The 17,521-nt window shown below is 39.3% G+C and overlaps 2 protein-coding genes across 2 annotated transcripts in view; both read left to right on the top strand.

Moving 5' to 3' along the window:
- Positions 1-3,449, top strand: part of LOC115523298 (kalirin-like) — a 116,837-nt gene extending 113,388 nt beyond the window's left edge. Inside the window, exons 25-26 of the mRNA XM_030329211.1 lie at positions 865-1,003; positions 1,586-3,449. Coding sequence (XP_030185071.1) covers positions 865-1,003; positions 1,586-2,131 — 685 coding nt within the window. The 3' untranslated portion in view covers positions 2,132-3,449. The remainder of the gene's footprint in view (positions 1-864; positions 1,004-1,585) is intronic.
- A 6,506-nt stretch (positions 3,450-9,955) lies between these two features.
- Positions 9,956-17,521, top strand: part of UMPS (uridine monophosphate synthetase) — a 32,567-nt gene continuing 25,001 nt past the window's right edge. The window contains exon 1 of the mRNA XM_030329771.1: positions 9,956-10,187. Within this exon, the coding sequence (XP_030185631.1) occupies positions 10,032-10,187 (156 nt within the window). The 5' untranslated portion in view covers positions 9,956-10,031. The remainder of the gene's footprint in view (positions 10,188-17,521) is intronic.

The following is a 17,521-nucleotide window of genomic DNA, read 5'->3' as shown; positions in this document are numbered from 1 at the left end:
GTGCCTTTGACAGCCCAGTGCACATTAGAATGTCAGTCTGACATCTGGTCACTCCTTGCTAAAGAGGGCACAGGGTACCTGAAGATACTTACTATTTATTGAGCATTTACTATTTCTACCAATTATGTTTAAATGCCACATTGCCTCACTTGATTCTTGCACAACGCTCATAATGAAGTAGGTGTTATTGCTGTTGTCATTCCCACTTGAAAGATGACAAAACTCAAACACGGAGTTTAAATGTCTGGTCCTAAGCCCCCAGCCTGTAGGTGGCAGAATCAGGATTCAAATCTGGATCAGACTGGCGCCCCCCACCATGTCCTTAGTCAACAGTTTTTAAGGTTGGAAACTTGCTCCAAAGGCAAAGGATCCAAAAAGGGGTCAAGAATGCCAAGGACAAACTTTGTTCACTTTCCATTTTCCCCAATTAAACATGGACAAATAAAAGCAATTTGCAAAACATATTTGGGGCGGCCTGCAGCCACCAGGTTCCAGTTAATTGGAATATTGAGGGAAAGCAACTCTCTCTTTCTTTCTCAAGACTTTCTTTTGCAATCTAATGTCTTAAGAGTGTCAGACCTTTTTCCTCGTGAGCGATTTTTAGCAACATAAAATGTGTCTTCAGGTTACACAGATTTCTTCCGTGGGGCACATCACATCTATAATTTTTTTAATTAATTAATTTTAGTTCTGAGCCTTAGAGTAACTTTGGGCTCTAACTAAAATATGCACGTGTGGCAAATAGATCTTCATTTCTAAGGGGGATAGGAGAGATTTTAGAGCTCTTGCGGATTTGTATTGTGTTACTTTTCCATTTCTTTCCAAACGTATCTCCTCTGCCTTTTCCTTCCTCCCTGCTTCCAGGATGGATGATGGCCGGCTCTTAGACTACCTTATGCATCACGATGAGCTGATGGAAGAGAAAGTAGCTTTCTATATCCGAGACATCATAGAAGCTCTGCAGTATCTTCACAACTGCAGGGTGGCCCATTTGGACATCAAGGTAATAAGAAATAGCTACCCTTGCAGGGAGATAGCCTGTTCATCATTACCCTTGAGAGATGTACATTCTAATTCATTTCATTTCCTTAGATTAGGATCCTTAAGAATATTAAACAGAAACTGGGTTGTCACACAATTTGAGTGTGTTTCTCGTGAATTATGAGAACTCACCAGAGTCACAGTGACATCTGGGGTGAGAGAAGGTAGGGAAGCTTTTACCACTTCGTCTAACATTTTAGAAGGAAGCCAGTAAATGTCAGTTTTTTGATGGTGCTCCCAAAGAAGGCTCTGTTTTCCAAAATGAATAATTCATTCTTTTTTTCTGAATCAGTGCAGAGGTAAGGGGTGGTTGAGAAGACATGATTTTCAATGTCAAACAGCTTCTCTGAACTGCCACCCAAACTCCGAATTTAGTCTAGTTTGGAGCCCCCTGTGCACTTTGCATGGGCAATTTCCCATGCTCTATAGGCTTTTTCAAAGAATAGCAGAACCGCTTTTGAACCACCAGAGTCGTACTGGTAGTCAAGACAAGTCAGAGAGCTGAACTTGCCTTCTCTTCTCCCTCACGCCTGCGTCTCCTCAGCCGGAAAACCTGCTCATCGACCTTCGCATTCCAGTACCTCGAGTGAAGCTCATCGACCTGGAGGATGCTGTCCAGATCTCGGGCCACTTCCACATCCACCACCTGCTGGGGAACCCCGAGTTTGCTGCCCCAGAAGTGATCCAAGGCATCCCTGTCTCCCTGGGCACAGATATCTGGAGCATCGGGGTGCTGACATATGTCATGCTGAGTGGGGTGTCCCCCTTCTTGGATGAGAGTAAAGAGGAGACATGTATCAATGTGTGCAGGGTGGACTTCAGCTTCCCGCACGAATACTTCTGTGGTGTGAGCAATGCCGCCAGAGACTTCATCAATGTGATCCTACAGGAAGACTTTCGGAGGAGGCCCACGGCAGCCACCTGCCTGCAGCATCCCTGGCTGCAGCCCCACAATGGCAGCTACTCCAAGATCCCCCTGGACACCTCCCGCCTGGCGTGCTTCATAGAACGCCGCAAGCATCAGAACGACGTGCGGCCTATCCCCAATGTCAAGAGCTACATCGTCAACCGAGTAAACCAAGGGACATAGCCATCTCCTGGCCCTTGGGGTTTCACATGGAAGTGCAGTGTGAACCAAAGCAAGACTGAATGTCTGTAAATAATTCTGTTAGTTCACTCCATGCAGTTCTCTGGATCGAGCGATGTACCTCTTAAACCTCGTCAGTGGTTATTCAGGGTCTGGGCAGCCGTAAAATTACCCTAAATCCAGGGACATTTCAGAAGGTCATTTGGAAGAGGTAAAGATGCAAAGAGTCACCCAAAGCATTAAAGAGAGGGCCAAGGAGGACAAGAATATTAGCTGTTAGACAATTTTAATAGAGTGTTCCAAAATGAGTGGTTAACCGGGCAAACCCAAAGCTCACTGTGGTGAGTATAAAAGGTTTCTAACTCTGCTGAAATTTTAAGCAAAAAGTTCTATTTAACAGAGACATCATGTATGCCAACTATTCTGGTTTAGATTACTTAGATATAGTTTCTTAATAGGATACATATACACATACAGTAAAATATATCCCATTCAGGTTTCAGAGTTTTATAATATAGAGGTATATATGAAATCAATCATAAGTAACTTTGAGTGCTCCAGTTAAGACAGTAATTTATTTACCGAAGCATTACGTTGTTTTGACTAAGCACAATTAGATGACAAGTTTTTTAGAGCATTTTATAAATCTTGTATAGAAATCTTTTACCAGAACCCGTGCATTAAGAGAAAGCAATGTTACCCTTTTGCAGTCCGTGAATGAGAAGATTTTTCTCTCAGTCACAAGTATTTGATTAACATAGGTTCTGTATATGAAATGCTACCCCCAAATTCACTGGCAGCTCAGAGTTCATCTGGCAGGAAAGCCTGCCAGAAAAGAAGTCCAAATACAGTAAGAGTTCTGGGGTTATTTTTATGTCTACACTCGGTTTGAACTAGGTAATGAATATAACAGGTTCATACAAAAGGGCAAGTAGAAACCTTTCCTACGGTTCCTAAGAACAACGTAACGACACTTTCTGACTTCTTCTACAGCTGTAGAAGGCAGTCCTCAGAAAGTTGGCTTGCTTTATTTCTAACCCCTTCTGGAAGCTAAGGGGTGCTTACCAAAAGGAGGCAGCCATATAGGCCTTTTAAAGGCCTGGTCCCAAGTCCTTTTTGAAGCCATGGAATAAAATCTGATATATCACTCTAACAGAGCATTGAGTTTCAACTGTGATTGCAATACCTGTCACCACTCAGCCGCTGATATTTCCCTGGACCAAAAGGACTCATTGCACTTTGAGGCCAATGCTGCTTTCTGGCATGTATTCTCCACACACAGTGATTCTGAACTGCCCTTTCCCCTGCTAGTGGGGGAAAAAAAAACTTCAACCTGGGCATTTCATGGTTGTTTTTCTTTCTTTGTTTTTGAGGAACAATTTTGGGTTTTTTGTGTTGGTACATGACCCACCCTTTGTTTTCTAGGATGTGTTTTAAAAGTTGCTATTATGCAAATAATATTTTAAAAATATAACTCAAGTGTTTATCCTCCAATCAGGTTTAATGGCATTGCTTCTCTCCTATGATAGGATTGAGAAAATTAAAATTGAGCTGCACAAAAGTGCAAGCAGAGAGTTTAAGAAGGATAAATAGAATTACAAATCTGTCTAAATGAAAAAGAATGGTGGAAATGCAGCCTGAACTTTAATATGTTAAAACACTTATTCCCAGAGCGGAAATATAGAATTAAAAATACTCATCTGTCTTTTCCATTGGTCTCAGAGCCAACTTCGTCATCCACCCTCCACCTCATCCCATCCAAGATTATAGATTAATCAATTAGTAGAAAGTACAAGCAATAAGACTAGATAGCATTTCGTATTTTTAGGATTAACCAAATACGTGGAAACTGATTCCGACTGTTATTTGGTTCCTAGTTTCGAATGGCCCTGGGTCACCGAGGTGCCCTCCCTCAGACCCTGCCCTTGACCAACCCTCTCTAGTCTTCATTTAAACCTACATGTATATACAAATACTATCTGATATAATATTTTAAAATTTAAAACATATTTACTAAAAAACCTTTTAGTAAACATGTCTTCATTGTGAGATCTAGCCTAAAAGAAGAAAGCCTGGTCCCTAGGGCTAGTCACGGGATGGAGGGCAGGTGCTGAGGATTCCAAATACCCATAAAATGTGGCTTGGCAAGGTCTGTTTCATCCACTGTGCACAGCAACTAAAGAACTCTCTGCCGAGTCCTTTTGAGTTTGTATGACCATGTAAGAGATGGGTTGAGTTTCTGCTGGAGAAGATTCGGGCCTTGGACAGTGGTGCACAGAGGGCACAGGAGAGCATTCATGATATCATGTTGTGGGAAGGCAGCTGACAGAACGTTATAGCCAAAGGTTTTATATCAGCTTTTACATCAGAGTTGGGACAGCCCAGGTGTGGGGTTGCGTGAAATTTCCCCTCCCCGCAAGTACACATGCTGGAGAAGTGAGGAGACAGGACAAGCAGGACATAGAAATGAAAAGTAGGATGATTCTGTTAACTGGAGCCAAAGTACAATCATTAGAGTAGAATTCATTTAATAGAGGCCCCAAGAGAAAGGGTGTGTATTTTATATAGTTTGATAACGGAAGAAAACTAATAGAGAGGTTCCCTGTCTGCAAAGCCCCTGCTCACTCCCCTGCTATCCCAAGTAAGAGAGCAGTCCTGGTTCCAGATTTCTCCACAGGGCGTTGGAAATAACAAGGAAGGCTTTAACAAGGAAGCCCAGAAGGTGGGGCTGGGAAACGTACTTGAGGTTGCGCTGTGGGCAACCATGGTGAGGGACAACGGATTAGTAACCACTTTCTTGTATCTGTTTTAGCAGATATGACTTTCTGGTAGAGAGGGGAAGAAGAGAAAATGGTCCACTTTGACCGCAGTTCTTAAAATCAAAACTTAACTGGGAATTAGTGAAAGTGAGCTTCTAGTTGAAATGGGAAAAATTAATGTTGGTGAAAGTCCTAAGTTTCTTGCTTGTTGTTTTTCATTGCATAGAGTTTTGAGGTTTGTTTTGTAAGGGTGGGATGCAGAAAGAAGAAAAGATCAGGGACAACCCGTAATAATTTTTTAAAGATACCATGATTTACTGCATCTTCTACATTTGTTTCAGATTAAATAGATTTATATCCACTTACAGCTGAATGTGGGAAAATTTTTAAGAGAAAAATTGTAATGTGGAGGTGTCCTTCAGGACTCTCACAGCCATAAACACTCGTGGGTGAGTAGAGGAAGCAGAGGAAAAGCTGGCTTCACCGCTTTGTTGTTCACAAAGCCTTTATAAATAGTAGTGCCTTTCAGAGGGGAGGTGGGGAGATAAAGAAGTTCATTGTATTTAGACTGACTGATACTGCAGCATTTTTTTTTCTTTATATTAAAATATCTTTTAAATGAAAACATCTGAATATAGGGTGAGGCCAGGAATGCTTGAGTTTCAACCTCAGCTATTCCTGATTCGTCCTTTCTTACAGAAAGTCTTTGTTTTTTTCTGTCCCAAATGTCCCCATTGTTGAAATGGGATGGGGGGGTGGAGAGGAGGGACTTTAATCTCATAGGAATGTTGGGAAAATAGCATAGTTGGGATGCCTAAAAAAAAAACACTTTGATTTTTTTAAAGTGCTACACACTGCCAGTGCTAAGAATTTTATTGATAGTAACTTTGAACATTCCAGGTTTTCAATACTCATGTTTTAGGATACCATTTGCAAACTCGTAAGATTAAATTCTGTAATTTGATTTTAATTGGAAGTACCAGGTGCTCTTTGTCTAAATGTTATTTGGTCTTAGCCTGTAATTTCAATCATTTAAAAAGCATGTCTACAGAAAAAGGTTAGGAGACCTGATGGTCTTATGTGAATAAACTGTTTTCTCCAGTATTTCTGATGGCAGACACAGATTAGGGTGCCCTCCAAAGCAGCTGCTGCTCTCTCTTCTCAAGCTATATGCTTGGGAAACATTGACAGAGAAGAACCCAAACAGCCACTTTCCTCACTGGGAGGGCAGAAGTAAGAATAAAATATTGTCTGATATCACAACTCATTTCTTCAGAATTTCACTGGCATCCACCGTAAGAAGCAAATTACATGTACAGGTGTAGAAATGAATAGAACTGTTGGATTTTAGAGGGGAAACCTTGGATTTCTCTCTCCCTCTCTCTCTTTCTCTCTCTCTTTTTTAAGATACTTAAGAGTTTCTGGAGTAGCATATTTGCTTTCTTATAGTCTCCATGATTTAGTGCCCAGGAGTTAGTCATTCCTGTTTGCTTGCCTATGTGAAAGAGCATGGAAATTTAGATTTGTGAGAACATGAGGGAGCAAATACCTTATAAACTAGGTGGTGGTCATTTCTGTGTATTAACTAAAACTTGGTCCCACAAATTTGATAGAGGAGGAAATATTGCAAACATAAGGGGTCTCTGCAGTAGGGCAAAAGTGCAAACTCACCACTCCCCTGTTTGGTTTTGAGGAATGTGGGCTTTATTCCTTTTTCTCCCGTGTAGCGTGTCTGTGTAGTCTGGGTTAGGCTAACACTGTCTGTGGGCTTCCAGTGGATTTATTCGCATTATGATTGTTCTTAACTATTTAAAGTCTAGGGGTCATTTGGAAATTAACAATTAAACCTGGGGCAGGTTTAGAAAAGATAAAGTTCATACATACTCCACTAAGAAAAGGGAAGCTACTGTGTTAATATTTATTTTCTAAAAACTGTAAGGCTCTCAGTTGTTTCATTAATTCTAGAGGATTGGAAAGAGCTGAAATTTGTCCATAGCCCTAGACATTTTGATAGGAAATATTATTCATGTGAGAAATCTATATAGAAATAGAACACAGAAATATCATAGGCTGTATCTTCTATGAAAGGCATTTCTGCATTTTTCATATGTGTAGCAGTTAGAGAAGAGGAGAAATCAATTACTCTTAAGACAAATTTTCATCTTTAAGGGTCATTTTTGGGAAGCTTGAAATTAATACTCGTGAAAGCCTGAAATACTCATAGGCTATTGTGTTTTGTCAGCCTGTTTGTTGGGAGATTCTAAAATGTGGTCAGATTTAGTTTTATTCAAATGATTGAGATTAATTGTTTATTCAGATGCCTGTTATTTCAGAGGGTGAGGATAGCTGAGAAAAAGGTGGGTAGTGGGAAAACAGTGCAAATAAAATTTAACAAGCTAATTTGCTAGCCCAGGGATAGCTAGCATTAAGAGTTCCATCAATGCCTGACTTCTATCAAGAGATGAATCCACATCGTGGAGTATTATGGGGACTGTTACCATGCTCTCAGAGACTGTGGTTATGAAGTTAACAAAACATATATCTCCTCTTACTAACTTAAGCCATATCTGTCATCTCTGTGTCTGATTTTTTTGACCCTGGTGCTTTTACTTCTGTTTCTGCCAAACTCCAGCCTGCTCTATGGGGAAGGTGAGTAAAACCAGTAGTTAGGACCAATGTGAAGACTGTGAAAAACACTAAACATACCCATCAGAATGAGATCCTAGTCAGAAAACAGTAGTGATCAAAGTGCAAACTGTTGGAATATATGGATATATGTACATCTGTACATGTATATAGTGTATAATATGTATGTATATGTTATTGCTCATATGCAGAAATCTATCCAGTTGAAGACAGCCCAGGTCGGTCAGTTTTTCTACTGGAAAACCACTTAGAGCCATTCAAAACCATTAGGGCTGATGGGTGGAGTTAGGGTCTACTCATTTGGGAATTACTTGCTGTCCTTTAAAGTCCACAGAGCCAAGTGAACAAAGCCTGAAACATAATGGGGCCATCATTTAGGTTATCTGTTTACCTGGGGTCAGGAGTATCTTTATATTTGAATTATTAATAGTTGGTTTGCAAACTGCATTGGCACCTCTTGGTTTTGAGTGACCCATCCCCACCAAGTCTTTTGAGAGTTTGGGGTGGCTTCTCTGGCCCTTGAGATCAAGGGCCTTATCCATAAGTGGATAGGTTTCCCCATAGGGACCATTACACATATACATATAAGTACATACTTCCATCAGGCTTGTAACAATTGATTTAAAACCACTCCACAGTATTGATAAATAGCTCTATATTTTCAAGGTGCAGAAGACTTCCACAGCCTTAATTATTTCAGTGTCTTGCTGGTCTGCCTTAAGTGTATCTTCTGGGTTTTTGGTTGTCTTATTATTTTTAAAATTTTCTGCAGTTCATTTTGTATGCACACAATGTCGTTTTGTAAAGGTAGGTTGTAAATATTTTATTTGTAAGTCAAAATCACTCATGTGTAATGTTGTAAAGTGATGACCTTCTGTCTTGTTATAACTACAGTAAATGTTATAAGTCATGGATGAAACTTCAAAATGTACATCTCACAAGTTATGCATTCCTATAAATACACTATACTAAAGATATTATTTCTGGTGGTCTTTTTCTTTTCTTTCTAATTAAAACCATTGTTCAAAGGAAAGAGTAATTTTTTTCTCTTTCCCAAATATATGAAAGCCTTTGACAAGATGAAAATATCACATTATTATTACAACACTTTTTGCCCAGCATTTTGGAAAGAAAGCAACAATTTTGCAGCCTGGAGAAGTATCCTAAGGCATTTCCCTATCCAAAAAAAAAAAAAAAAAAAAAGGAAAAAAGAAAAAAAGTCAAGTAAATCTCAGGTGTGTGTTGTTAACTTCAGCCTTGTGTTCCAAATGCCAACTTTCTTAGAAAATTGTCAGGCCTTCTGAGCTGGATCTCAGAAATTCGTGCTGCTGAATCATGGTCTGCCCTCAGAATCTGGATTAGCCTATACAGACATGAACAGGTCTGGGTGAGCCACCCAAGCGTAAGTGAGGCTAGCTAGAGTATTACAGATCAAGTGTTTTGATTAGCTTACTTTGCCAATAAGAATAAAACTGTTATAAACATTTGGCTTCTTTTTCATCAAAATTTTACTGTATTTATTTGAAATGAGAAACAACTCTCAAAAGCATGGGTTCTTCATACTGGCTGGTCAGCACAATCTCTTCAGAGAACATACAGACATTAGAAATATCGAAATATAGAAATGAAATCAGAATCACTTTAATGAGTAACCATCATGAGCCCTATGGTTTTAAGGGTTATTTCCCTTAAATGTGCGCCTTCTACACATAATGGGAATTCCCCCACATTAAGAGATTTATTTGTAAGGACCAAATACGCTTGCATTTTCAGATTGGCAAGATTATCCTCCTGGATAACCTTGATACGGAGCAATTTATCCTCCTCTCTTCTCCTCCCTCCCTTCCACATCTGCTGTACACTTACAACGCGCCAAGCAGCTGAGCTATTCTAACAGGAATTAACACAAGTCCTCCTCCAGGACACAGTTCCGACAGAAGAGGTAATAAACAATTACCTAAGCGCTTTATGGTCCCATGTACGAATTGCTATGACATTGTCATGTGCCAGATGCCATGAAGTTAACAAGAATTAAGACATATCCCTGTCTTCGAGAGCTTTCAGTCTACTTGGAGAAACCAGGGTCGAGGCAGGGATGGGTACGCGGAGGGAGGGAGGCGGGAATCATGGCTAACATTGGCGATTAACGTCAGGCTCAGCCAGGAAGTAGATTAATTAAGGGGACATTGCGCTACAAAGTGGGCAGGATTTACACAAACTCTCCAGAGAGCCTTGGCTTTATGACTCGGGAGTCAATCTAGGTATTCGGAACTTTGAACTCCAGCGACCCGATCCAGAGGCAGCCAGCAGAAGCACAAACGACTGCATCCACCTCGCTTCCACCACCAGACAGCCCGCGCTACTTTTAGACTGGCAGAGATGCGCCTTGACCGCCGGAAGTCAGGGAGGAAGAGGCGGGGCTTTCTTGGGTGACGGTATCGGGGCGCCACAGGCCTGGCGCGCTTTGGAGTTTAGAACGGGAGCGGGAGCGCGTGGCCATGGCAGCCCAAGAAGCGGATTTGGAGTCGTTGGTAACGGGTTTGTACGACGTGCAGGCTTTTAAATTTGGGAACTTCGTACTGAAGAGCGGGCTCTCTTCCCCCGTTTACATCGATCTGCGCGGCATCGTGTCTCGACCACGTCTTCTCAGTCAGGTGCCAGCCGGGGAAAGGGGAAGCACGGGGCTGGGTGGTCGGAATGGGGACCTGGAGGTGGAGAGGGTGAAGGAGTTGGACTGTGGATGAGAGCAAGAAAGCCGAACAGGGGAGTCGATTTGAGAAGCCCAGAGGCCAGGCACTGTTAGGCTTTTGCGGAATGTTGATGCAAAATGAGCAAACCTTTCTTAAATTTTAAAGGAAAAGAGTTTTATTCGGACCCAAGTTAGCCGCTCTGTATACACAGTCTTCACAGAGAGAGCTCCAGGGAAGGAACATTTGGTGCAGGGTTGTACATTTTTTCTTTTTTACATAAAGAGTTAGGAATTACCATGGCCAAAGGCATTTCAGAAAGTTACATATTTTATCTTAGGTTTTTAGTATGTAGAAGGTTGTATGACTTTAATCTTATAGGAACCTAGGAACCAGGGAGGTTTGTAAGCTTCCCCCCCCCCCCCCCACCATGAAGCAGATGTACAAGGTGTGCTTTGGGCAGAAATAGAGCCCATGCGGTGAGGATTTGCTTCCCTGGGAGCCCAGAAGCAGGGCCTACAAACAGGAAAAATTGTTTCCTTTATTTTATCAGGATGTAGAATGCAGCCTGCCCCTTGACACGCCTGCTTTGACACGTGCTTTGCAAGAGAGTCAGGAAGTCCAATTTGGGGCACTGTCCATATGTAGCCCTGAGAAAACTAGATGTGGGGATAGAGGAAAAGATGGGTGGGGGAAGAATTTTTGGAAGGGCTTAAATATTTGGAAGGACTGTTGCTTAGAAAGGAGGATTTGATTTTGCACTTTGTGGCCAGGAGGGAGAATGAAGGCCAAAGGATGGTGTTTCGTGGAAGCACTTTTTGGTCAGTATAAGGAAAAACTCTACAAATTAGAGGTTTCTAGCACAGTGCTTCTCAATCTCTGAGTATATTTGAATCACCTGGGAATTTTGTTAAACTGTGTAATCTGATTCAGTAGATCTAAGGCAGGGCCTGAGGTTATGTCTTTCTAACAAGCTGTCAGCCAAAGCTGCTGACCACACTGAGTAGAAGGGTTTGAATGTCCTGTCCGTTAGAGTTGCTACTAGCCTCATCTGAATACTGAACATTACGAATTTTAAAGTTGAAATAGTCACATGTGGCTAGTGTCCCATTGGACAGTGCAGATGTAGAACATTTCCGTCCTCACGGCAGTTCAGTCAAGAAGACACATATATTTCCTCCACCGCCTAAGGGTTTATTCTCATCCTTTGGGAACCCTATTTTGTGAGGTTATTTATTATACAAAGGATTGAAGCACTAGTTGAAGTGGAAGTGGGTTGGTCTGTTCTCACCGTCCAGAATCATACTATGGTACATCTGTCTCAGTCCTGAGAAGGTAAATGACTAGGGAATCTTCTAATGAAAATTTGGCTTAGGTTTTATCAAGTCAATTGGTTGATGACTAAAAATTGCTTTTAGATACTAGATCTTAGTGTGCGTGTGTGATTTTTGGTAGTTAACTCAGGAATTGAAAACGTTGAGAAACCTGGCTGTAATGGAACTCCTTTCGTATCTACTTATTTATGCGAACAGTATGTCTCAATATTTATACCCCCCAAAAACCCGATTGAATTTACACTGAACTCTGACTTCCTGGTTGTAATACTTAGCGTAAGTAAATACATAAACAGATGAGGGGGTACCATTCCTCTCACTAAGAGAAGTATTTCCAAAATAATCCATTCTTCTGCTTCTATCAAAATTTGCAAATTTTTATGTTTTAATTAATTTCATGTTTGTAGTAATTGTAATAATACATAACAGTTTTCAACACTTTTTCAACACTTAAGAGATTTATGGTCATAGGAATTGTTTTAATTTACAGTTTTAAATTTGAATTTCTATACATTTTTGTCGTGGAGAAATATGATAGAGTGATCATTAAAAGTTTTCCAAGTATAAACTTAATTACATTAGAATAAAATTCTGTGCACAGTGGAATGAAAAGGAGTTCCAAAAATGTAAAATTTTCCACCTTTCTTACTGCAGCATTTTCATATTTTTTAAAAAGATATTCAGTATCAAATCACTAGAGCATTTGCATCCTACTGTGTTCACTTTTAAAAGAGTGACATAACAGTTCTAGGAAAATGTAATTTTTTAGTACTCTAGAAATTATATCTTTTGCAACTTAAAAATATTCACGGAATTTTCAAATCTTTAGAAGTATAGGTGCAAAAAATTTTGAAGACCTGATCTAGTTCACTAAGCAATTCGTGAGTGATTGTTTGCTTTTCTTTTTTTTTAGAAATAGGTGGATGAGAGTGTGCATTCTAGTATTAAAATGCGATGATTTATGTGGCAAAGGATATTATAGTACTTCACACAATAGGCACTGTACTTATGAAACTTTTTCTTTTTTTTAACATTTTGGTATGTAAGCTACCTGTTGTTTTTTTTTTTTTCAGTATTATTGACTATAAACTCTATGCTGTTCATTACATCTCCGTGACTTATTTATAACTGGAAGTTTTTATCATTTAATCCCCTTCATGTATTTCACCCGCTCCCCCAACCCCTCCCAACTAATAACGGATAGTTACTTAGTTTGTTATCTGTGTCAATAATTGTTTGTTTTGTTTATTCATTTTGTTTTTTAGATTCCACATGTAGATGAAATCATATGGTATTGCTCTTTCTCTGTCTTGTTTAACTTAGCATAGTAAATACTGTCTAGGTCCATCCATGTTGTTGTAAATGGCAAGATTTCATTCTTTTTTTATGGTTGAATGATATTCCATTGTGTATATGTGTGTATTGTATATATATGTGTGTGTATACACATACACCACATCTTTATCCATGTATCTACTGATGGACACGAAGGCTGCTTCCACATCTTGGCTATTGTAAGTAATGCTGCAGTGAACATAGGGGTGCATGTATCTCTTCGAATTGAAGTTTTTGTTTTCTTCACATAATTACCTAAAAGCGGAATTGCTGGATCATACGATACTTCTATTTTTAATTTTTTAAGAATCCCCATACAGTTTTCCATACTGCCTGTACCATTTTGCATTCCCACCAACAGTGTATGAGGGTTCCCTTTTCTCCATATCCTTAAGGACACTTGTTATTTCTTGTGTTTTTGATAACAGCCAACCTGACATGTATGAGGTGATACTTCATTGTAGTTTTCATTTGCCTTTCCCTCTTTTCATGTGCCTGTTGGCCATCTGTATGTTTTTGGAAAAATGTCTTTTCAAGTTTGTGCCTGTTTAAAAAATGTTTTTATATTGTGTAAGTTCTTTATATATTTTGGACATTAACCCCATATTGGATATATGATTTGCAAATATCTTCTCACACTAAGTAGATTGCCTTTTCATTTTGTTGATAATTTCCTTCACTGCACAAAAGCTTTTTAGCTTGATGTAGTCCCATTTGCTTATTTTAGCTTTTCTTGGCCTTGGCCTGAGGAGACTGGTCCAATTACTAGGGGCACCTGGGTGGCTCCGTTGGTTAAGTATCTGATTCTTGATATCTGCTCAGGTCATTATCTTGGGCTCTGCGCTTACAGTGCGGAGCCTGCTTGGGATTCTCTCTCTCTCTCTCTCTCTCTCTCTCTCTCTCTCTCTCTCTCTCTCTCCCTCTCCCTCTCCCTCTCCCTCTCCCCCTCCCTCCCCCTCTCCCTCCCCCCCTCCCTCCCTCCTTCTCCCTGCCTCTCCCTCTCCCTCCCTGCTTCTCCCTCTGCCTCTCCCTTTCCCTCCATCTCCCTCTGCCTTCCTGTGTCTGCCTCTTTCCTGCTCACTCTCTCCCAAAATAAACATTAAAATACATTAGTAAGGCCAGTGTTAAAGAGCTTAATTGATTTTGAAGTGTAATTGACATACATTATATTAGTTTCAGGTGTTACAGTTCAGGTGTTATATTAGTTCAGTATATTAGTTTCAGGTGGATATTTGCATGTATTGTTAAATGATCACAGTAAGCCTAATTAGTGTCTTTCACCACACATAATTTTCTTCCTAATTGAAGTTGAAATATTAGATTAGTATCAGGTAAACAACATACTGATTCCACATTTAAATACATTATGAATAGCTTACCATGGTAAGTGTAGTTACCAACTGTTGCCTTACAAAATTAATGAAATATCATTTATTATATTCTCTATGCTGCACTTTACACCCCCGTGACTTATTTATGTTCTAACTGGAAGTTTGTATCACTTAATTCCCTTCACCTGTTTTTCCTATAGCCCTATCCCCTTCTCTGCAACCAACAGTTCACATTCTATATTTATGAGTCTGTTTTGTTTTGCTTTTTAGATTCCATATATAAGTGAAATCATAAGGGTTTTGTCTTTCTCTGTCTAGGTTCACTTTGCATAACACGCTCTAGGTCCATCCATGTTATCACAGATGGCAAGATTTCATTCTTTTTTTTAGGGCTGAGTAATATTCTGTTGTGCACATATACAACATCTTTATCCATCTATCAGTGGACACTTAGGTTGATTCTGTATCTTATCTATTGTAAATAATGTTGGGGTGTATTTTCTTTTCAAATTAGTGTTTTCATTTTCTTCAGGTAAATACCCAGAAGTGGAATTACTGGATTGTATAGCATTTCTGTTTATAATTTTTTGATGAACTTCCATACTGTTTTCCGAGTGGTTGCCGCAGTTTACATTCCTACCAACATTGCATTGCACGGCATTGCACGACATTGCACGAGGGTTCCCTTTTTCTCCCCATTGTCTCCAGCTGCTGTTTTTTGTCTCTTTGATAGAGGCATTCTGACAGGTGTGAGGTGATCTTCTCATTGTGGTTTTGATTTGTATTTCCTTGACTAATGATGTTGAGGATCTTTTCACTTGCCTATCAGCCATCTGTATGTCTTCCTTGAAGAAATGTGTATTTGGGTCCCCTGCCCATTTTCTAATTGGATTGTTTGTTTTGTTGGTGTTGTGTTATATGAGTTCTTTATACAGTTTGGATATTAACCCTTTATTGGATATATCATTTGCAGTTATCCTCTCTGATCAGTAGGTTTCCTTTTTGCTTTGTTGATGGTTTTATTTGCTGTGCAAAAAGCTTTTTATTTTGATGTATTCCCAATTGTTTATTTTTGTTTTTGTTGGCTTTGCCTAAAGAGACAGATCAAAAAAATATTGCATAAAAATTAAATCTTTAAAAAGAAAAAAAGGAGGGGGGTCCTGGCTTGCTCATTCCATAGAGCATGTGACTCTTGATCTTGAGTTTGAGCCCCATGTTGGGTGTACAAATTGCTTAAAATCTTAAAAAAAAAAAAAGACATTGCTAAAACTCTTGTCCAAGAGCTTATTGCCACTGTTTTGTTTTAGGAGCTTTATGGTTTCAGGTCTTACATTTAGGTCTTTAATTCATTTTGAGTTTATGTATGGTGTGAGAAAGCAGTCTAGTTTAGTTCTTTTGCCTGTAGCTGTCCAGTTTTCCCAACAGCATATATTGAAGAGACTGTCCTCCACTGTATATTCATTCCTCCTTTGTTGTAGATTAATTGATCATATATGAGTGGGTTTATTTCCAGGCCCTCAGTTCCACTGATCTGTGTATCCACTTTTGTGCCGGTACCTTACTGTTTTGGTTACTTTAGCTTTGTACGATAGTTTGAAGTCTGGGATTGTGATGTCTCTAGCTTTGTTCTCCTTTCTCAAGATTTCTCTGGCTATGCGGGAGTCTTTTGTGGTTCCATACATATTTTAGGATTATTTATTCTAGTTCTGTGAAAAATGCTGTTGGGATTTTGGTAGCGATTTCACTGAATCTACAGTTCCCTTTGAGGAGTATGGACCTTTTAGCAAGAATTAATATTGCTAATCCATGAACATAATATATCTTTTCATTTATTTGTGTTATCTTCAATTTCTTTTCATCAGAGTCTTACGGTTTTCAGTGTACACCTTTCACCTTCTTGGTTAAATTTATTCCTAGGTATTTAATTCTTTTTGATGCGATTGTAAGTGGGATTGTTTTCTTGATTTCTCTTGTGTATAGAAACACCACAGCTATCTATATATTGCTTTTGTATCCTTCAACTTTACTGAATTCACTTATTCTAATAGTTTTTTTGGTGGAGTCCTTAGGTTTTTTTTCCTTTTTTAAAAATTTTTACTTGAAGTATGGTTGACATATTAGTTTCGGGTATACAGCATAGTGATATGCATTGTGAAATGTACACCACAGTAAGTGTAGTTACCATCTGTCACTGCACAAAGTTCTTATGGTATTATTCATTGTATTCTCTGTGCTGTACTTTTCTTCCCAGTGACATTTATTTTAAACCCTCAATTCCCTTCAGCTATTTCTCCTACCCCCCCCACCCCACTCTGCTCTGGTAACCACCAGTTATCTATATTTATGAGTCTTTTTTTTTTTTTTAATTGTAATATAGTTGTCACACAACTATAGTTTCAGGTGTACACCACAGTGATTGAACAACTCTACTTTCTGCTGTGCTCACCACAAGTGTAGCTACCATCTGTCACTGTTCCCTACCTGTACCTTTAATTCCCATAATTTATTCAGTCCATAACTGGAAACCCGTATTTCCCACCCCCTCTTCACCCACTTTGCTCATCTCTCCACCCTCCTCCCCTCTGGCAACAACCAGTTCCTTCTCTGTTTTTGTGGGTCTGTTTCTGCTTTTTTGTTTGTTCTTTTATTTTTTACATTCCACATATAAGTGAAATCCTATGGTATTTGTCTTTGACCTACTTCATTTAGCATCATACCTTCTAGGTCCATCTGTATTATCATGAATGGCAAGATTTTATTCTTTTTTTATGTCTGAGTAATATTCCATATGTATATATACCAAATCTTCTTTTTTTTTTTTTTTTTTTTTTTTGACAGTCACAGCAAAGTTTATTGCAACGAGAGGCAAGGCTGACCTTTGGGGACCGACACTCTTGATCAGAGTGCGGCCTCAAATCTTCTTTATCCATTCATCTATTGATGGACACTTGGGCTGCTTCCATATCTTGGCTATTGTAAATAATGCTGCCGTAAATATAAGGGTGCATATATCTTTTCAAATTAGCGTTTTGGTTTTTTTTTTTAATAAATACTGCAAAGTGAAATTGCTAGATCATATGGTAGTTCTATTTTTAATTTTTTGAGCAATGTCCATACTGTTTTCCATAGTGTTTGTACCAGTTTACATTCCCACCACCAGGACACAAGGGTTCCCTTCTTCACAAGTGCTGACACTTTTTATTCTTGTCCTTTTGACAAGCCATTCTAACAGGTGTGAAGTGTACCTCACTGTGGTTTGGATTTGCATTTCCTTGTGGCTTAGTAATGTTGAGCATCTTTT

This window comes from Lynx canadensis, chromosome C2 (genome assembly GCF_007474595.2).
Source record: "Lynx canadensis isolate LIC74 chromosome C2, mLynCan4.pri.v2, whole genome shotgun sequence".
Lineage (NCBI taxonomy): Eukaryota > Metazoa > Chordata > Mammalia > Carnivora > Felidae > Lynx > Lynx canadensis.
The sequence above is the reverse complement of the archived record's forward strand: the minus strand, read 5'-3'. Positions and strand labels throughout refer to the sequence as shown.